The 22895-nt window shown below is 29.5% G+C and overlaps 1 protein-coding gene across 1 annotated transcript; it reads right to left on the reverse strand.

Moving 5' to 3' along the window:
- Positions 1-4859: 4859 nt before the first annotated feature.
- LOC108343272 (beta-glucosidase 47) lies at positions 4860-17103 on the reverse strand. The gene is given in 17 exon segments (XM_017581447.2): positions 4860-5381; positions 5536-5644; positions 5728-5830; positions 5915-6167; positions 6242-6357; positions 6693-6948; positions 7030-7117; positions 7194-7268; positions 7619-7694; positions 12818-12876; positions 12974-13040; positions 13111-13410; positions 15100-15313; positions 15437-15488; positions 15491-15688; positions 15785-16010; positions 16395-17103. Coding segments are annotated over 17 exon segments (2904 nt in total). The 5' UTR covers positions 16896-17103; the 3' UTR covers positions 4860-5170.
- Between the last annotated feature and the right edge of the window lie 5792 nt (positions 17104-22895).

Below are 22895 nucleotides of genomic sequence, written 5' to 3' on the forward strand. Positions count from 1 at the left end.
TCGTATATGTGATGGTGATTTTTAAGAGGTTTTGATTGATTATGTTTTTAGAGTATATTTAATATTTATAAATGTTATTAGTTAGTAATATATTATATGAACGAGATGTTGAATTTTAAAATTATAGACTATGAATAGGCTTTGAAATAATTTTTGTCAATGAAATTGGATTAAAGTGACATAACTTATTATATCTATAACTTTTTTAAATATTTATTCATTTTGATAAATAAAAAAAAATATTATTTATAACATCTCAATTTAATAATATACAATTATTAAAAGAAATATTACTTATAAAAAGATAAATTTTCAATGAGAATACATCATCTAAATAACTACTGGGATATCATGAAAAAAAAAACTAAGTTCAATCATTGTCGACAGCTCATTCCAATTGCAGCTGCTTCGAAATATCTGCCAAACGACAATTACTTTGTTGTAGGGAATGGTTCAATAATTTCTCAAACAAAACATGTCTTAAATATGCCAAAAAAAATTATAGACTTATGAATAGTTTGATACGTCTAAACAAAAACTTAGTGGTAAAAAAGTAATTTTTCCCATAGTTACAGAGATATAGAAAATTTATTGAAAATTTTATGTATTTCATTTTTATTATATTTTATTTGTCTTTTGCTATTGGTTAATCACTTTATGCACAAGTTCCGGTCTCATTCAAGACGATGTTGTCATTCATCTGCATCCTCATATATTACAAAAAGCCTTAAGATAAACACTTACATGTTGATGAAGAGAAGTGAAATATATGGATGTTTGGATGTAATTGAACAATATATCTCATAAGTAAATGTTTCACTATTAGATAATGTGTTTTTATTGTAAGTAATATTTTTGTTTTTGAAAAATAAAAAACATAATGTGGTCGTTAAATTTATTAAGATTTAGTATAAAATGATGATTAGGTATTGAAAAAAGTTGTGCAACATTTGCAACTGGTGTCTTGGGTTTGACGGTCCTTTTGATATAGCTACCCATCAAATTCCACTTAAGGCTGCTATTGCATTTATGTTACAAGTAATTACAGCTCCTTGTCATTTTCACTGTCATCGATTGTAACGGAATGCCATTACGTGCAGTGTGCTGTTGGCTAGGGCTAAAGAACATTCTTCTGTCTTTCATTGATCCCATTTCGTTTCTTATGTCAGAACAATCTTACGTTAAAAGTAACTTTTAAGTATAATTTCACTCTATAAATCAGCTTATAAAAGAAGGTTTTACATTATACATTATTTCGAGCGTGAGATTAAATATAAATAACAAATATCGTTGGGATAAATTCTAACCACAACTCTAATATATGAAATGGACTTTAAACCTAATTTAACTCCACAGAACTGATTTATAAAACGAATTTTACACTCACTTACGTATTATAAGACTTCCAACCCCTTAACTTTTCCCGTGAGGCATAAGCAATTTAACGTTCGTTGTGAGATGGTAAGAGAAGAAGCTAGATTGTGATAGTTCTGTGCGCTTTCGCCGACTATCTTTAGCAGCAGGCTGGACAAGCCAGGACCATGCCTCATCATGATGCTATTGGTGCCTCAACCTTAACTTTAGACATTGGATTTGGCTGATACCGAATATTCAATTCCCTGAAAGGAAATAATGAAAAGCGAAATGATATACTGTTGAGAATAGTATATAATTTATTCGTTTTAAACTGTTTGATGCGAAGGGAGATGTCATTTTCTCTTCAACCAGATACTTTGGTTAGGTGCATTACCCTAAATGGAAATTAGTTCCTTAGTGAACATGTACGATTGTATGAATTTTATTTAGTATAATTTGAATGGTTTAGCCTAGTTTAGTGTACTGCAGCAGAATGATGTGTTGTTATTTGACTGAGTAATTAGAATGGACAGGGCATTTCTATGAAAGAAGTTACGTAACTTGGGTAGTTATATGGTGTAGGCATTTCTATCATGGATGTATTTTTCGATGAATGGACAGTGCATTTTAATCTGAAAATATCTTCCAGAATCTGGTATCAACCACTTAAATATGAAGGCGAACCTGCTTCTGGTTATTTAACATAGAAATCTAAGTGTGAGTTTCAATCTTGTGTAAATATAAAAAAATTGAACATTATATAAAAGTACTTGATCTTTTTTATACACAGAAGCAGATGTTCGAAATGTGCTGATTTCTCCTTATGTGGGGGGAAAGAGTGCAATATTTCCTAGAGGTTGTAGAGTGAAGACAAGGAGATTTGTAGCTTTCAAAAGAGAAATCAAAATAAAAGGAAAAAAATGAGAACTTGATACAGGGTTTTTAATTTTGCATGCTGTAATGTACTGGTGAGTGTCATAACACCTTTTTCTAGCAGAGTAAAGCGTGAACAAGTAAAGCAGATGTTATGATATTCACGGACAACTTGTTATAAGATTTGATTAGGACGTGTTATTAATGCCTTAAGCTCGAGCCAACTTCAAAATTGTTTGTATTAATTGTATTTTGTCAATCTCTGTCTGGGCTAGGGCCATTATGACCATCAGTTGCTTGCACGAAACTGCTAGTGATTATGGAGTTATCTTCAAATTATTTTAATCAACATCATCAATATCTTAACAGATATTTAATTTTTCATAGGAAACGTCCAAGGGTCGTCAATTATTGTTCAGCAACGATTTTAGGTTTCACTATAGTTCACATGGTTACATGCATTTCCAAGACTATGTCTAGCAGTTACCAATTCTCCGACATCACCACCTATCACTCCTAAGGCAGACTTATATTCCGTTCCTTCATTAAATGTTGATGCAACCATCATGATCATCTCCATTACAGGATAAGATTCATTCAAAAAGAGTGTATAACGTCACGTGTTCAACGTCGAAACACTCAATAGCCAACGTTAAAAATGACCAGTGATATTTTTGTAAATAAATACAATTATTAAACGTCTTTTAGAATTGTAATTCAACGTAAAAGGATATAAAACGTCGAATGCCCCAACATTAGACGTCAAAATTAGTGAATTCAATAAAAATTTGAGTGAGAGATTGAAAATTCATTCACTTTATCTTAGCGCGCGAGACTTTCTTCTCTGCTCAAACTTTTCTCGAACGAAGTTTGACGACCATCACATGTAATATTTCTTTCATTTGATACAAATGCATGTTAATTTACTACTTTAGGTATGATTTTTGTTTGTTTTGACATATTATTTTCGTGTTGTTGTCCTTCATAGGCGCATACTGCTTTCTCTCTCACGTGTGGCAACACTTTATTCCGATGAATCAACATTAGTTTTCTTTTTCGTTTTGAAGAACTTATTTGTTGAACTTGTTTCTTGTTATTTTTTGTTGAACTTGTTTGTTGTTATTGTTTGGGTGAACTTGTTTGTTGTTGTAGTTTGATTGAACTTGTTTGTTGTTTGATTCGACTTGTTTGTTGTTTGTCATTGTTGTTTGTTGTTGATACTATATTACACGTTCATAGTTCATGTTTTACAAAATACCAAAAACTGAAATTTGTTGTTTTTCTCATTTTCAGATCTCATAGGTTGTAAAATATATCACAAATAAAAAAATTGATTGATGTTGTTTATTGATAAAATTCAACGTCAATTTAACGTCTCCCGATATAACGTCGTTCTCGAATTCGACGTGAAAGACCCAAAATATTTGACGTTGTATACTGTTTTTGTATTAGTGATTATACCACATTTATAGTTTTTTCAATTTCATATAATTCTACATCAAATTTTCAAGATTAACATAGTTATGTTAATTCAAATTAGAATCAATAGCTTAATTATACCTATTAAAATATAGTTTGTTAATTCAAGAGTTGTTAATTTAACCATGGTCTATGGATCGATTCTAATTTATTTTTGAAAAAGTCTCCTATTAAAAGACACTAAATAAGAGAGCAAAAAAAAGGTTTACTTAAAATGAGTTAGAATTGTTCGGAATTCAAGTGTGAGTTTAAGTCCTACATTGGGTAGAAATGAAAAAATAGAACACTATATAAGGTTAAAGATTCATTAACCCATTACCTTAAGGTTTTAGGTGGAGAATGATGTTAATCTTTTATATGGTTGCACTCATATCTGATTGATGTTTATATCTCCTTAGTGGAACTCCTTCTCAATAGATCCAATAATGGTATCAGATATCAGAGTCAATGATTCGTCTTGATGACGGGTTTAGGCAAATACAGATCGAAATAATAAACCTAAATCAAAAATCGGTTTGAGCATAAGTTTTATTTTCATACTAATTTTATACATCCAATAATTTATTTTAAAAAAATTAATGTTTTTCACCTTTAATAAAAAAGACATGTTTTATAGGATTTTTGTCAACATGTTGATCATCCGGAATGAGTTAAATTGATAGTTCTATTTAATTAAGTATTAATATTATTATATTATCATAAAGGGTTTTTAATTAGTTGTGTACAAAAGGAAAAAGTTGTGAATCCATATTTTTCCTTTCTGAGTGCACAACAAGATGTTAAATTCCAATTCACTTATTATTTTCGAAAATACATTATTATTTTGTATTTCTCCATGTTTCTTTACTTGAAGCTATTTTATTATTTTGAACAGAAAATATGTTCTGTAAGAAAACGAAAGAGCAATAGGAAAAAAAGAAAAAGAAAATGCACACCTATGATAATACAATCCTGCAAAGAAGTTTGTGTTATCAGTTTTAAAGTAAAAAGGTTAGAAGTTAGTCAATTATTATTATGCCTCGTAATAATTAATAGAGTATAAGCCATAGAAATAAGAAGGCAAATTTCTTCCACACAAAATACAAAAGACCCAAGTGCATGAAGTGGTTTGTTAGGAACAATGTGTAAATAGTATACAAGATAGAAAAGGATGCAACCAAGTAGACAAGTTCTCATCATATACTTATTTTGGGGATAAACTTTTTCATTTCCCAAATTTCGAGTAATTGATATATATACAGTGGACAAGATTGCAGTAGATTGGAGGGCAAAAGTCTAAAGAAAACAACTACAATATACACACTCGAACTTCTTCAGGCCATTAATGTCTTGACGCACCAGTATATATTTCAGAAAGTTCATTCCGAAATAAGTGAGAGGTGACCCAAAAAATTAACGAGGTACAGCAAGACATATCACAATATAAACAGAAGGAATTATATACCATTCCATTGATTCTTTGTCATTCTTGAGTATGTGGAGGTTTGGTGGCAAGGCGGCCAGAGGCATGAAGAGCAATGAAGTTTTTGTACCAAGAAGCAGACATTCTTGGAGTTCTGTCGAGAGTATCATAGTCCACACGATGAAGTCCAAACCTTATTGACGATCCATGTGTCCACTCAAAGTTGTCAAGAAAAGACCACAAAAAGTACCCTCTAACATCTGCTCCTTTCCTGTTCATGCAACAAACAATTTCTTAACCAACAGGGGTTGTCATGCATGCTGCTTTCTAATTACTTATTTTATAATATTTGATCAAGACAGAAAAAAAATCTGCAAGTTTTGTGTGTATATATACTTTTCAAAGTAAGATGGGCATATCAACACCTTATTGCTGTTGCCAAGGAATCCAAGTAAGCACGCAAGTACTCCACTCTTTCCACGTCATTGATCATTTCTTTAGTGGTGAGGTTGGGGTTCTCTTTCATCCCAATTCCTATGCAAGACAATGTATACAATTCAAAATCACTATTTCCAAAACTAGTTTTACTCAGTTATTCTCCATGTATCTGTACTCACCATTTTCAGTAATGAACATTGGTATATTGTTGAACCTCTCCTTAATGTAAGTGACAATCTTCTCCATGCCTTGTGGGTAAACATACAACCACTCAAGTGTAGTCTGCATCCATGAACTCCATATGATTAACATTATTTTCGAAATTGAAGGTGCATGATCTTCGATCTAGAAAAGCTATATACACACCGGTTCTCCAATGCTAATGCCATTCATTTTAGGCGATGTTAGAGCAAAACCTTCTGTCCTTGTGGACCCGTCTCCCGGTTCACACACTGAGTGGATGCAGTCCTTTACAAAGTAACTAGTATAGTGGTTTACTCCAATGAAATCTATTGCAGGCTTCAGTTTTCCCAGCTTATATGGGAGTGGTGGGAGATATTCTCCCAATATTTCACGCATCTCCCTTGGATACTCCCCTAGGATAAGTGGGTCCAAAAACCTGCATGTGTCACGAGCGTAATTTTGAAGAGGTCATGCATGCATCAAATCTCAAAATTTAATAAAGGCATTTACCAATTCATGTAAAATGATTGAGCTCGCTCCGCAGCTTTCTTGTCTTCTGAGGAGTTGCTGATGGGTTCAAACCATTTAGTATTCATGGCAACACCAATTCTCCCTCCTTGAGTTTTCTGCCATTCAAACCTTTCTCGTAAGATTGCTCATATCTGGACACCTAAACTCTTAGTTCACACTCACTAAGTAACCTTAAAAACATAATTATAATATATAATTCTACAAGTATATATTATTATACTTCTTCCGTTCTTTATAGATGTCATTCTCTGTAACTGGCAAACAGCTCATTAACCAACTATTTTTCATAAAGATTACACGCTCGTAAGGCATGGGAAAATACTAATAATTGGTCGTTGGAAATTACTGAGTTTGATAGCAAAGTCGAGATATTAATGATGTTACACTAATCAAAGTATATGAAAGATGATTTTGGCAACTCTTGTCTTACCTGATATTTGGTTCTGTAGAGATGAACAGCAGTGGCATGGGATAAGAGAAGGTTAGAACCTGCAATTAAAGGTTCCCTTTCTGAGTCCCCACCGCAGGTGCAATTCCCAAATGAACCAGAACAACGACCAGGAGGCCATAACCCTTTTCTATAGCCACAAATAAATGCAACATTTGGTTCATTAAATGTGATCCAGTATTTCACTCTGTCACCGAAGTTCTTGAAGCATATGTCTGCATAATACTTGAAATCCTTCCTACAGAAATCAACCTGTATTTGTGACAATATTCTTTTATTATACTTTTATTATGTGTTCATATATATCAGAAGTACTTACTCAATCTCAGGACTTAGCCAACCTTCATATCTTTGCTGAAGTTCTTGAGGAATATCATAATGTGATATTGTGACAAAAGGTTCTATTCCTAAATCAAAACCAGAAAAGGAAGTGTGTTAGAGATAGAAAAAACTATAGAATTAATGATATAGAAAAAATGAAACCTCTTGAGAGAAGTGTGTCAATTAGACTGTTATAGTAATCAATGCCAGCCCAATTCACTTTGCCGAATCTCCCCTCTGGATCAAATTTATAATGCAATAGTCAGAGATAGAAAAAGTAAATGCATTTTGTTATATTTAAGAATTCAAAATTATTACAGCCTTAACTTTTCAAAATAATTAAATTAAGTAATGTTTTCAGCTTTTGATGTAACGTTAATTATTGTATTTATATTTTATTTTCAAAGAAGTTACATCAGTTCAATACTTGTATTTTCAACTGATAATAAAACCGATGTATTTACTTAAGTTCACAATTATGATATGTGAGGATGAAATTGTAGAATTAAAATTTACAAATAAAAATTAAACATTGAATAGTTTACATGAAAAGTGTAATTAATATTTTAATTAAAAAGAAAACTTACTGGGCAGAATTCTGGCCCATGATATTGAGAAGCGATAACTGTTGACTCCAATGTCCTCCATAAGATCCACATCTTCCTGTTTTTCAAGTCACATATCCATCAAACAATTAGTTGGAGACCATCCATATACTTTCTTTCTGCACCTCATATGAAAAAAACTCTAAGTTGTTTTTTTTAATTATACAATTTAAAAATTAAAAATGACTTCTGACTTATTTCATTTACAGATAAAAAATGATTCATTGTGTAATTAGAAAGTCATTTTATTTTTAAAAAAAATTCCTTTAGTGTACGATCTGAAAGTAACAGACAATTTTTTATTATATATTATAAAAACTAAATAACTTTCGAAAATTATATTCTGAAAGCCATTTTTTTTTAAATTATATAATTTAAAAGTATTTTTTTTTCAAATCAAACAATCCAAAAATAAATAAAATATAATTTTTCTATATAAAGTATAGGAGAAAACATATGGAGGTGGAAGAAAGTGTTTTAGTAGGATTGTATCACTAAAATTAAGGTAGACAAAAATAGTCATGCCCATCTTTGAACAGTTAATCTTAATTTCTTTTATTAATAGTAAATTATTTACTTATAAAAACACCCTTAGTCAAATATGTGTGACCGTAGAACTTACGACCAGAACAACCTTTTCAGTCACTAAGTTAAATGTTGAATGCCTCAAACTGAACTAAATTTATATTTTATTTCAGGACTTGTCTAATGGACTCAAGCAAACAAGGTTCAAACTATATATATAACCACAAAAAACTCAAATTATAAGTTATATTAAAGGTTATACATTCGATATTTTCCAATTTTATATTTTTTTATTAAATTGAGAAAATTAATATTTTTATATATTAAGTTACTATGTTATAATTTTTAATTAGAATTTAATAAGTAAATAGTCGTCATTTTAAGTTAAAAATGATCATATGTATAATCTTCTAAATAATATTAAAAATGTTTTATTTTTAAATTAATGTTAATTAAAAAAAATAGGCCGAAGCTGGTTGGCCCGCTGTCACAGTCTTACTTTAGACTTAATTAAAGATGCATTGACAAAAAAGGGATATTTGCTGCCACTAATGATGTCATATAAGATCTCATCTTCCTAGTTTAGAATTTAATATCTACCAACATGCTTCTTTATTATTGGTCAAAAAATTACAATAATTTCTATTTTTTAAACAAATTAAATTCATTAATACTCCAACTTTATTAAAACATCTGATGTTTATATATTAATACTATCTAAAAAATTATATTTTAAAAGTAATAGTAATTTTTAAAAAATATTTTAATATTAAATTTTTTTAATATAAATAACTTTTTAATAAGTTTCATTATTTTAAAACAAACAATCTCTTTAGAAATCACTTCTCTAGAGTTTTTTTAACTTTTCTTTAGGATTTCTCATCTCATGTTCTTCTGTTTAAAGATCGGAGACCACTTGAATGATCCTCATAGTGAGATGTTCAAATCTAATCGATCAGTTTTTCAGATAGAGTAAGTTGGTTTTTTGTTCTGTTCTTTGATCAATTTTGTTTTCTTTGGATGCTAGTTATCGTTGTTTATTAGTGGTTCTAACGATGTATCTTGATTGTGTTTATGTGGATCGTAAGAACATATAAGAATTTTTGTAAGTTGGAGCTATTTTAGATTTTCTAGAGCGGTTTAGTCTTCACTAAGTCAAAAGGAAAGCTAATATATGTTTATTTAATGTTAAAAAGTATGAAATTATGTTTGCTAGGTTGTGAGAATGATGTTTGATTGAATGTTATTATTTGATTTGGTTGGTAATAATTATGTTTGATGGTGAAGTTGGACTACTGATGAATGTTGTTGTGAATGATTGTGAATTGATATTGTCTTGAACTTTAAATGATGTTGTTTTGGAGTCTTAACCGGTACACATAAGTTATAGAGTTGATAGTAGTAAATAAAGAGTGTTGATGAGCTAGTTTTCATTCTAAATTAGAATTTTGGTAGGTGAATTTCTATAAGAGTAATTTTGGAGCTATAATTGATGTTTTTGAGTTGTTTTTAGATTATTTCAAACATGTCTAGAACTTTAAATAACCATAAACCTAATGTTGAGTTGGTAAATAGTTAATAGGTTGTGTTTATGTTGTTTTTGGTTCATTTTTAGGGGTTTGAATAGGTATAAATCTAAAGGAGCAAGTTTGAGACAAAAATGAAGGTTTGAGATCTATTATTATGTCAATTATGTCTTGCTTAGACCCTTAGTTTATTAAATTCTTGTTTATACTGTGTCAAAATCGTTTTAAGTGTTTTTGGGTAGTTAAGTTGATTTAGTGCATCTTGTTGTTCTTAACCAAATGCATCTTGTTTCACTTTCTTTTATTTTTTATGGATGAGAGGTATATTGATACTTTAAAATTTGTTTGAATATTATGATAATTTATGTTACGTGATTTGTTGATAAATTTAATATCACAACCAAATAAATAAATTTCTAAATTTGTATGAAATAGTTCAAAGGCCCGTAGATAGATAAAGAATTAGACATAATAATTTTTAGTTACTAAAACAAATAAAATTATTTTTTAAAATATTTTGGTAAGAAAATTTAAATATATTTCTCACCAAATAAAAGTTAAAATATTAATGAACACATGAGTTTATATACTAAAATCATTAATAAATAATAACTAATTAGGATATGATTCAAATATAAAGACATTTTAATTCATTGAATTAGACACATTCACAGAATTAAAATTTTACAGATTCCTAAACACTGCCTAGCTAATCCAGTTAAATAATAAATATACTCGAATTCACACTCATATTTATTCAAATATTCATTAAATAATTTTCTTATAAAAGTTTAAAATAAGAAATGTAATAATATTAACAATTAAGTATCAAAAGACATATATTTTTCTATTTTTAATGTCAAATAAAAAATTATAATCATATAAAAGTTAGAATAAAGTATAAAATAACTTAAATATATTATAATAATTTTAAATATAAACAAAAATGAAATATATATATATATATATACATATATATATATATATATAATATATATATATATATACTTTAAATTTAATATTATTTTAGAGTTTGTTCAATAACTTAATATGAATAGTAAATTCATGAAAAGCATTGTACATTAAACAATCGTAATTAAATTGATTTGAGATGTTAATAAGGAAAGATTATGACACCTGCACATATTCATAGTCTTGAAATATGAAATATTATATATGAAAGAAATTGACATCTTATCTTTAATATGAATCTCAATCATTCCTCTATATTTTTTCTTTTCTAATATTAAAGTGAACTTATCCATAAAGTGTTATATAGGTCTAGCTCAACCTTCATTTTCTACTGATTAGAATTTATTTTATGCTCAAACTAATTTAATATAAAATCCTTGGGTCAATTTTAAATAAATAAATAAAGATAATTTAGATAAAACCAATGAAAATTCAAAATCTTATTTTAAAATTTATTTCTTATAAACTAACTTTATTATTACATATAAATTATGAACCTACCCCAATTCATTTGATTCAATGTACTAAATAAATCAGACTAAATTTGAACAGTATTTTTTACCATCCAACCTAATTTTATTGGATCAAGAATAAAATATAAATACAATCAAATTCAGTAAAAATTGCAAAAAAAATATTGCTTTCTCCCTTTCAGTGGTTTGTTATTTGTTAATAGTTATTTAATTAATTTCATAAATAGATAAAGTACAAAAAAAAAAGTTGTTGAATTGAACAATTACCAAATTTGTTTAATCTAGGGGTGACATGAAAATGATTGAAAAGACTTAGCTCTATTTTAAGGCTCCCACAACACTCCAAGTGCAGTTGGCACTTGTAGTGAGTGTATTTAACTTATGTAAACATTATTGATATATTTTTCAAAATTATTTTTTCAAAATTAAAATAATTATTTTATTAATTTTATTTATTGTTTCTTTAAATTTAATATTTTCAATTTAGCACTTTTAAAATTAACTACTTTTAAAATTAAAATAATTATTTATAATAAAAAAATATTTTAATAAAATAAATAACAATTATTTACAATAAAATTGTAATATATATATATATATATATACTTTTATAATTAAATTAAAATTTATTATTTTTTATTAAAAAACACACATGCACATCTATTTTTACAGATAACCTACTAATGAAAATAACACATAGAAAATTCGATTCATCGTAATCAAATAAAAATTAATATAATGAAAAAAAAAGTTGATTCATTGATATTATAAACATAATTATTGTGATTAATTTTTTATATTTTTTCTTTATTTTAATTTACATTTACTTAAAATAATACGTTATAAATATTTTATGATCGATAGAGTTTACTCTATTAGTTTTAATTATTTTTCTTTTGTATTTCTCTCTTTCAACAAAAAATTTCTAACGTCTTTACTTCTACATGTGGATAGTTAATTTCAAATTTAACTTTTAACTTCTATTTCCTTATCACCCCTTCATCTACTATTATTTCAGAAAAACTTTATGATTGAAACTAATATGTCCAATTTATTTTATACTAAAGAAAGTAACATGAAAAGCGATATAGAATAAATGTTACATAAACAAAAACATACTATATATATATAATATATATATATATATATATATATATATATATATATGAACGAATGAAGGAAATAAATAATTTTGACTTCTTGAAAAGGAATAATTAAATAAATATTTATTTTGATTATATTTTTTATCCATATACTTTTAAAATTTGTTTTTTTTTCGTATTTAGTGTCATAATTTTTAGTTAAATTTTAACAAATTTTAATTTTGAAAAATACAAGTATCAAAATTAAAATTAAAATCATGAAAGATCCCTATTATTATTGTTTTACATATTTCATAGTGAAAGGTTTACACTGATATTTTATATATAATGAAGAGACGTGAAAGTTTGTTTTTTCAGTTGTATGAAAAAGGGTGAGATAGATTGAGGTAGACTTGGATCCATTTATTTAAACAAAAAAGAAAATATATTTTTAGGAAAATTGCTTTGTTAGAATCTTGCAAACACATCTTCCCAAATAAAACCCAGGATTATTAAAAATAATAATTATTTGTGTTGATAAGTTTGTTAGAGAAGGAAGGGGAAACGTTTTAGGAAGCAGAAATAGAAGTAATAAAATGGTACCTTATAACGATGGTAATGATCATCAGCAACATCGCCGTTACTTCCATCAGTTATAGTTCCTGAAATGTACAACCATATATATATATATACCGTTGGATTTTTTTTCCCAATAAACAATAAGTGTTTTAGAAAATATGGAGTAATAAGAATGTGAACCTGGCTTGTGAGTGAAAACATCCCAGTTATTTAGCCCCTTTCCATCAGTCAAGTAAGCTCCCTCAATCTGCAAAATCATTCGTTATTTGGGAAAATGATCGAGTAGAGAAAAGAAGAGGAAAAGGGAGAGAAAGAACCTGATAGGACGAAGAGGCAGTTCCGAAAAGAAAGTTTGGTGGAAATGGAGATGAAGGTGAATGGTGGTTGAGGGATAGAAAATCAGCAGCAACCCATCCGAAGAGAATGGTGAGAGAGAAGCTTAGTGCAAAGAGTGATAGGAGTGGAAGTTCCATGTTGTATGTTGAGTGTGTTTGAGGGAATGTGGAGTAACAAATACTTAATTGCAAACAAACAAAAACAACCCATACCCACCATAATGGCTGGATGTCATCAAGGGGAATTGATATTTTCTCAAGGACTATATTTTCGGCTCTCCTCTAATCAGGTGATTTGATTTTATAACAAAAATTTCAAATCAGACCGGAAATTAATTGACTTTTGCTCCGTCCATTTGTAAAAACTCTATATTAGGAACGATGATAATTTAAAAATAATGAAATTTAATTATTAATATAAATAATTTGAAAATACGGTTAACATTTTTCCAATTACGGTTTTAATTATGAAAAATAAATATGGTTAACATATATATTTTTATAAGTTTTTTGTTTTTAAATTAATTAAATATTTATTATATTAAAAAACAATTTTTAATTAAGAAATTTAAATAAATATTTTTTAAATTTAGTTTTTCAATTTAAAATATTAAATTTTTAATATTTTTATTATTATTAATAAATAAAAACAAAAAGAAAAAAAAAACCTTAAACGACATTCGAAAGCCGGTTAAGTAAATTTTTTAACTGGTTTCGAACACCGGTAAAGATGTTTTTGGTATTATGAAGGTGTAGATGAAGTTTTAAAGGTGCAGATGAAACACTCATGTTGGTATTATTGAATGCGTGACATTAATCTACGATATCATTAAAGATTAAAATAAAAATATTTGTATTGTTGTATATTGAAGTAAAAGTTAATTTTTTTATTGTATATTAGAAGATGAATGGACAATTAATTTATATAGACAAATTTAATTAAAAGTTAAAATAAGTAAATAGTTTGTTTTAAATATTAATTTTTGGTAATATTAGAGAAATTAATTATAAATAAATACTTAGCTTCAACAGTGAAAGTGGGAAGACGCAACAAATATAAATCTACGTGATTTACAATGATCTTTTGAAGAAGTTTTTCATATAATTTTTGGCCTCAATATGTAAGCACTCCATCCTTCTAAATCTCATTTACATAAAACAGTATTACAAATGCTACAGTTATGACCCCAAAAAAGAAAGCAACTTAATTCCTACTGACAAGAAAGCATGATAGCTAATAATGCCATTATCTTCATCAGTGACACTTTGAGCTCCAGTAATGAGTCATTGTTCCCTTGTGTTACATGATAGCTTCAAAATTTCAGCATCACTGTTTGGCCTGTTCACGGAATTAACAGAAACCTGTCAGTTTCTTTCATATATATATATATATATATATATATATATATATATATATATATATATATATATATATATATATATATATATATATATATATATATATATGACAGTGTCTGATGGATGTATCACTAATTGAGTAGACTGTCAGTTTCTGCTTTCCTATATACAATTTAAATTTTCTACGGAAAGTTCACGACAGCCACCCAATTCATGTAGAGACGTACATTCAACAAATTAGACAATTAATTCTACAACTGAATGTATTTATATCAGTTAGTTGATAGAATGCATGCACTATAGTAAACAACTTGATATGTATTAAAATTCTACGTATGAAAAAATATGACTTGTTTGACTTTGTTTTCACAAATCAAATGCTTTAAAATCTTAAACTTTTTAAAGAATAGTGCTGATTTCCCTCTGTAGAGAGTGTGGAGTTTCTGTGGCCTGTCTTCCTTTTAATTTCCTTACATAAATATAGATATAGACAGCAAAAACAAACAATCAAACGAACAACAATAATATATATGAGCAGATGGAGCAAGTTGGCCATCAGATTCTGAGAGTGAAAAAAGACAAACTCAGTTTAAAAGGAGAGGATTAATGCACCTGTGAATAGAGGAAGGTGCCAAGAATTGCAATGGCAGCACCAAGAGCATTGATGGGCTGAACAGGGGTGTGAAAGATAAGAATAGAAGAGACAATGACCGAAATCCTCTTCATTGTGTTTCCAATGCTGAATGTCAAGGGAGAAATCTGATCGAGAGACATGTAAGAGACTTGATTGTACAAGTGGTAGAAGACACTCTGAGCAGCTACCCACCTGCAAACATAAAAATTCACCACTTTAAAACATTTTCTCAAGAGTTAAAGGCAGAATAATAAGAAAGACAACTTGTTGAACTGATCAAAAGAACATAACAGTTAAAAACTTCAAATACAACACCTTCTATCGAAGACTGTAGATGTACTTACCATACAAAATTTGGACCAATCTGAGACACAGCTGATTGCCAGCCTGCAGCCCAAACCTTGGGGCCTTCCACAGCAATGGCAAAAGGTGTGAGGATCAACAGAGACATTATGGAAAGACAGGCATAGTAGTTCATTCCACTAACAGACATCCCCTTCATTCCTTTCTTTGAGAATATATTCCTGAAGACAAATGCCAAATTGGATATCATAGCCCCCATGAAGCCTGAAACAATCAAATTTGTTAGTTAGAGTGTTGATCACTAACAAAGATTCTACATATGAGAAAGTCAAAAACTTGTTCTTCAGTAAGTATTCATACCAATCATATTGAAATTGAGTTCAGTCACAGCAGCTAGCGCACAACCACCAATGATTGGCAACAGTGACAGATAGACCGGCATTGGGAATGCTTCCCCAAGCAAGAACCTTGACACCAGGACACTGAAAGCAGGCTCTCCACTCTTGATGATGTGAGTGAAAGAGACAGCAACCTTGGACATGCTCACAGTTGCAGCCACATGCCCAATTGTGTGTGCCACCGCAACCTGCACCAAAAAAAAAAAATGAAACTGAGTACTACTATATCAACCTTTCAAACTCATTCGCATGGCCACACCATTTGACCACAGAGAATGAATTACTTTATTGAATTCTCTCAAGTAATTTTCCCATCTCTGAGTCAACATTTTACCTTTCCAAATTTAGGTGTCATGACGATTAAGGTTTTCAAAAACTGTCGACAAATTATTATATGGTCCAGATACATTATGTGTCTATGATATTCTCCAATTTTCATATGGTATATATAAAGTTTTTCAATTTACCATGAAACTTTTTCAGAAATAGATTAGCCAATCACATCATGAGTATTTCTGTGAAAACGACAAAAATGCAAAAAATAGAAAGAAATAAAAAAGGATTATTCTTACAGGAAACAAGGCCTTCCAGAAATCAAAGTTAACTTTGGGGACTTCAGCAACTCTGGTGGCCCAGGAGATTAACATCATGAGGGAGCCGGCAGCAAGGGAGAGAGTGGAGGTGAGCCAGGGGTAAGGAAAAGCATTCAAAACCTTCTTATTGTAGATGTTGAACACCACATTCAAAGCCCACCATGTGGCAAAATACATCCCAATCTTCGCCCTCTGAGCAGCATCTTCACCCGGCAGCTCAATGTTAATCTCTATGGGGCGTGACCTGTCAGCCTCATAGGCCTGGCACTCCGTCACCCTCTTTCTCTTCACCAATGCCAAGCTTTCTGTGGATGAAAGGTAGAGCGGTTTCTGGGAGCACAACCGAGAGGGACTCGTGCTTTGTTCAACGTTGTTAATGGCTGGTAATGTGAGAACTTGAGGCTTTGCTGGGGGAAGTTTTCTGGTTGAGAAAGAAGAACAGGTGAGCGATGACGCTGAGCATTTCGTTAAGGAGATCATGATGGCTGCTGCTTGAGTTTTCTGAACGTGGGAAAATAGAGAGAGGTTGGTACTATAAAATGATGTGCACTAGGTGGTTGATGTGCTGGGTTGAATCTTGGGATATCAGAGTTAACAATGGTGAAGTGATTACGAGTGTTGCAAGGAAGGGAGAGGGGTTGGTGAGAAGATGGCAGAGTTGGAAACAGGGTTTTCTGTGAGGAAGAGGCGTTAGAATTGGACATTTATAGAGAATAAAGATGCCATATTTTGTATCAAGTTAACAACTAACGGCGTAGATTTTTACTGAAAAAAAAATATAATATCTTACAGAGAATTTTCTTTCTAGTTCCAAGATTTTTCAATATCGTGTTCTCTATCATAACTAATTGGTTTTTGCTGATACTGAGTGGTTGGTTTTTACTTTTTCTTCTATCTTTATTTTAAAATTAAATAAATTTAGTTTTTGCCTTGTTATTTTTACTTAGATTTGAGATATGAAATAATTTAAAATCTTTAGATATAATATAATTTAGTTCACGCATAAGATGTAAGATAAGATTTTGATGACAAGAATTTTGGAGTATTTTATATATATATATATATATAGATATATAATTTATTAACTTATGTAATTTCTTAGAATATTAAATTTTAATTAATAAAAAAATCTTTATTTATAAAAAAAACACATTTTAAACACATGTATTTTAATAATTTATATTTTTAATTTAAAATAAAAAATAAAAAATTATTCAAATATCTTTAATTTTAAAATTTAGAATTCATAATAAATATATTTTTGTCAACTAAAATTTGATAAATTTAATATAAGTTAGGATATCTTTATATATATATATATATATATATATATATATATATATATATATATATATATATATATATATATATATATATGATAAAAATTTTGATTGATAAATTATGAGTGATAGATAATTTAGTTAACTGATCTGTGAGGATTTTGAGTAGAAGATCAGTATTTAGAAGTTGTAGGTAGAATAATATCGATGAAAAAAGAAAATTTATTTAATTTTAAAACCAAGACTTTTGACTGATAAAAAACAACTCGGAGACCAATAATTGGGTCTAGTCCAAACTGGAGAAATTAAAAGATAAATTATTTAGATTTAATGCAACTAGGTAGTTGAGTTTTCTTATATTATTTTCTGATATTTTGAATCATTTAGACAGTCAAAATTTTTCTCATGATATATGAGATAATTTTATATTGTTTATAAAATATATAGTCAACCATTTTTCATTATTTACGTTAGACTTAAAACAAAAATTCATGTTAACACAATAATAGAGACATAGTCTTTTATTATCAATAGATAAGTAAGAGATATATTTGACGTATAATAAAAAGATATATCATATTCTTTTCTTCTCGGTTTAAAGCTAAGTTAAATGAACTAAAATAACAAACAAATAAATAAATAGATGAAATTTTGGATTTTAGGAGAGATTGCCGGTTATGGAATCATAACATAAATCTCTTTGATCACGAGATAAATTAAATAAATAAATAAAACGAAAACGAAAGGAAAAAGTACACCAAAATAACGTGTTGAGATTTTGTTACAGAATTTTTGTAAAAACTTATTTCGATAACTTCGATATTTTTTCTGAAAATTAATAATTTTAGTGGATTTAACATTATATGTATATCTCTAGGGTTTAAATTGCATTAACTAAAACTAATAATTTTTAATAAATTTCAATTAAATAATTAAAATTGTGTTCTTACCATTGAGTCCACTAATCACGTTTTTTTCTCAGTCAACACTTTTTTTGAAACGGTAGATCTTCCAACATGACAGCCACTGCAGTACAAATTAAATCTGAGGGCAAAGAAAGAACTCAACAACTAGTTCACACTAACTAACCTTTAGGAATAGGATCAACATAATTTTTTTTTGTAATTAGTTAGAATGTAATTTTTTTATAATTATAAAAGTATAAAGAGATGTGAAATTTGTTAATGTAAAAGATACGATGATGGTTGATGATATATTTTAAAAAACTTGCATGATGCATATGGTGGAGCCTGCAAGTGTGGTCTGTTCCAGCATGATTAAAGCAAGTACAACAATAATTCTGCTTAACCTTTAGCTTCTGGTGACTGTGAACCGCTAATTCCTGGAAGTCTCTGCATAAACGACAACCCTCACGAGTTCAACGACTGAGGTCTGAGAAGAAAAATCTTAAAAATCTGAAGGAGAAAGACAGACACTCCTCCCTGGTTGTGTTTGTTTGGCGACATGAGATTGGCGAAACTTGTGAAGTTTAGCACATGATGACGCTGATTACCAATGTTTTGCTCGCTGCAAATAATCTGTAGTTTGATTTTTGAATTCATTATTGACGGCTGGTATGAATCTTAAACGAGTTTGGTGTGGTCCAATTAATGAAAGGAACAAGGTTTGGTGTCTGTATTGTAATCACAGTTCTTGCATTTTGGAATCAAGCTGGAAGGGCAAGTTGAGTTTGTGTTTGCAAATTCAATTCTGACCGTTCAGAACAACCAGAGGCCTACCAACGGAATGAAGACCAAATGAGAAAAAAAAAGTGACGAAGAAAAAAGATTATCATAAAATGTCTTCTTAAATATATTTTTAGTCTTCCACTACATGCTGAATTTTATTCTTCTCTTAAATTTTAAATTAATTTTATTTCTAAACTTTATTAATAAAAGATGTAGCTTTCCTAATTAATAAGTATTAAAATTTTACTAACGTGTCAAATTGGATATTAGTTATGTTAGATGAATGAATGTGTAGATATCTTTTTCGTTTTCTTTTTCCTCCCCATTCCAAGATGATCTCGTTTTCTTTCTCATAATCAATCCCTTCCTCCTACCACCACACCTCCCAATATAATCTCTATCACTTCCAGTGTGAATTGAATTTAATATAAACCAATAGATAAACTCGACCACTCCAATATTGTTTTTATGGATTGAATGATAATTTTATCCAAATGCTACCCAATGCAATACTTTAACACCCTTACATTTGTACATATGTAAAAAATATTGTTGAAACAAATTATGAGATGTAACATCTTTAAAATTTTAACTTCTAAAATACATATGTGATCTAAAATACATATATGATTCAAGTGTGTTATTCAAGATTATTACAAACTAAATACAGTAATAGTATGAAGTTTGTCAAAAGATGAAGTTTTGCCTAAATATACGTTCATCTCATAAATCTAGAAACACTTTTAATTAGACTAATACTGATTAGTCTTCGAGACCTTATCCGGCATCAAAGCTACTAGCCTCACATATTAATTACTAAGGATTTTGACAAATATGTCAAATCACACAAGTAATCAAGTGAAACGTTTAAATATCATTTTCGTAAGAGAAGTTGTAATTATTCACTGATTAAGGCTAATAACTTTTTTAAATAATGAAAAGTATTGATTTCATCAGGGTTAGATTCCATGTATCAATTCAATGTAAAAACAATACAATATATGGAAAGTACAATCATATTTTCAAGGATTGTAATTCAGGAGTCAAATGCTATAATCATGGAAAGATCGATCATTTGGTAAAGTATTGTCAGCCTAAGAGAAAGAATGAGACAAACATCCTTTCTAAGGAAGCTAATGAAGAAAAGGAGATATTGATGATGTCGAGGAGCTCGGGTGTCGATTTAAGTCAAAATTGTTCTAGCAATTCGATTTGGTATGTTGATACAGGAGCGAGTAATCATATGTGCAGGGATGATAACTTGTTCAAATGGCTCTCCAAAGTTGAGGTTGGACACATATCATTTGGAGATGAATCCAAGGTGACGGTAAAAGGCTGAGGTCCAATCTGGAACTTGCAAAAGAATGATCGAGTTGGAGAAATCAGAGACGTGTATTGAGTACCCAATCTCAAGACAAATATGTTGAGCATGAGAGAACTGATGGAAAAAGTCAACTCGGTTCTCACTAAAGACTGAGTACTAGATTTGAAAGATAAGTTTGTCGCTTGATTGCCCGAGTAGAAATGAAGAAGAATAAGATGTACAAGCTCGAGTTGAAGATGTTCCAAAAGAGGTGCTTGAAGCTCGACGTAAAGAATGAGACTATGATGTGACATTTTTGCTTTGGCAATTTGTATTTTGAGTGATATAAAGCTCGACTCGTAGTGAGTGGATACAAGCAAAAATGAGGATGTAAACAATTTAGTTGTTGATCTCCTTAGCAGCCCAACACAAACGGACGATATTGTAGATGATAGGAAGTCAACATTTCTCAATGGAGTCCTCGATGAAGAAGTATATATTGAACAACCACTCAGCTACATGTAAAGAGAAGAAGAAAAGAAAGCGCTGAGATTAATGGAGGCACTTTACGACAAGCCCCCTAGCACAAAATGGAAAAATTGATACTTATTTTAAGATAAGTGGGCATGAACATGCTCTTTATATAAAAAAGAATAGAGGGGATATAATGATTGTTTCCCTGTATGTTGGTGATCTAATCTTCAAGGGAAGAAAAGTCGAGTAGGTTGAAGAATTCAAAGAGGTGATGAATAAGGAGTTCGAGATGACTGATCTAGGTCTTACGAAGTACTTTCTCAGTTTAAAGGTCGTTCAAGGAAAGGAAGGCATCTTTATGTCCTTAGAAAGGTATGTCGATGATATTTTGAAGAAATTCAAAATGAAAAAGATGCAACCTGATTTCCACCCCATTGAAACCTAGTATAAAGTTGTCTAAGTATAGAGATGGAGACCGAGTTGATGTGGGCAAATATCGAAGTCTAATTGGAAGTCTAAGGTATCTGACAAATACAAGAACGAATTTGATGTTAAGTGTTGGGATAACAAGTTAGTACATGGAAGAGTCTATGTACTCTCACCAGAATACTCCTAAACGAATGCTAAGGTATGTATGTGAAGGGAATAATGCCACTCAATTTGTTAAATACTAAGTTAGATGATTATTGACTTATTGACTACTCGAATAATAACTGGAGATGTTGATGGTTGGAAGTACATGGTGGGATACATTATTTTTCATGGGAAAGATGACATTCACATAGTGTTCGAAAAAGCAACCTACTATAAAGTTGTCAACTTGTGAAGCCAAATATATTGTATCATCTTGAAGTGTATGTCATGTTGTTTGGCTCAAGAATCTTCTAAGCATGCAGGAGGTGAAGTAAAAGAAGGAGACTCTAATCTAAGTTCATAACATGTTGGTCATTGAATTGGCCAAGAACCCGACTTATCATAACAAAAATATATTTGATTTTACTTCATCCGACAACAAATGAAAGAAGAAAATGTGGAATTAGAACACGTGGAAAACTTAATGCAAACGTTCAATAAATCTTTATTTACTATATTGTTAAATAATTACAAGAAATTAGTTAGAGGTGTATGAAAAATTTAAATTTATAGAAAATTTTTATTAAAATAAACTTAAATTTAAGTGCTATTAAGATTTTTTACAAGGAGCAACATTTTAATATTTTAGAAGAGTAAAAGTTCACAAGCTTAATTAGTTATGATTTGGGTATTAATAATCATTATAGTACAGTATTTTAAAAATAATTTGAAATCTTATGGCTTGAAGATGAAAAATCAAATGTTTATATTGTAATATGCCATTGACATGAAATACACAACGAAGTAAATCAATTTATACTTTATCATCCTCTTTTGTTCTATTATTAGAAAAAAACGACGCTTTCATGGGTCAAAATTGTGTGGAAATTTTGGTTTGACGCAGTTTTTGCAGTGTATGACAGCGTTATGCACTTATTAGATGCATAACAATGGCTGATAAGATGATAAATACTTAACGCGTTACATGTACTCTGACTTCCCAACATGACATTCCACCAACCCCACTGCAAAGTCTTCGTGGGCTTACTATGCACTACACATGTTTGAGGAATGGTAAATTCGGTTTCATGAATCAGATTTTATGCTATTTCTGCTTCGTCGTTTGGTAAGTATATGACAAAGTTTTATGCCTTTCACGAAT

The sequence above is a fragment of the Vigna angularis genome, chromosome 6 (genome assembly GCF_016808095.1).
Source record: "Vigna angularis cultivar LongXiaoDou No.4 chromosome 6, ASM1680809v1, whole genome shotgun sequence".
In the NCBI taxonomy this organism is placed as follows: Eukaryota; Viridiplantae; Streptophyta; class Magnoliopsida; order Fabales; family Fabaceae; genus Vigna; species Vigna angularis.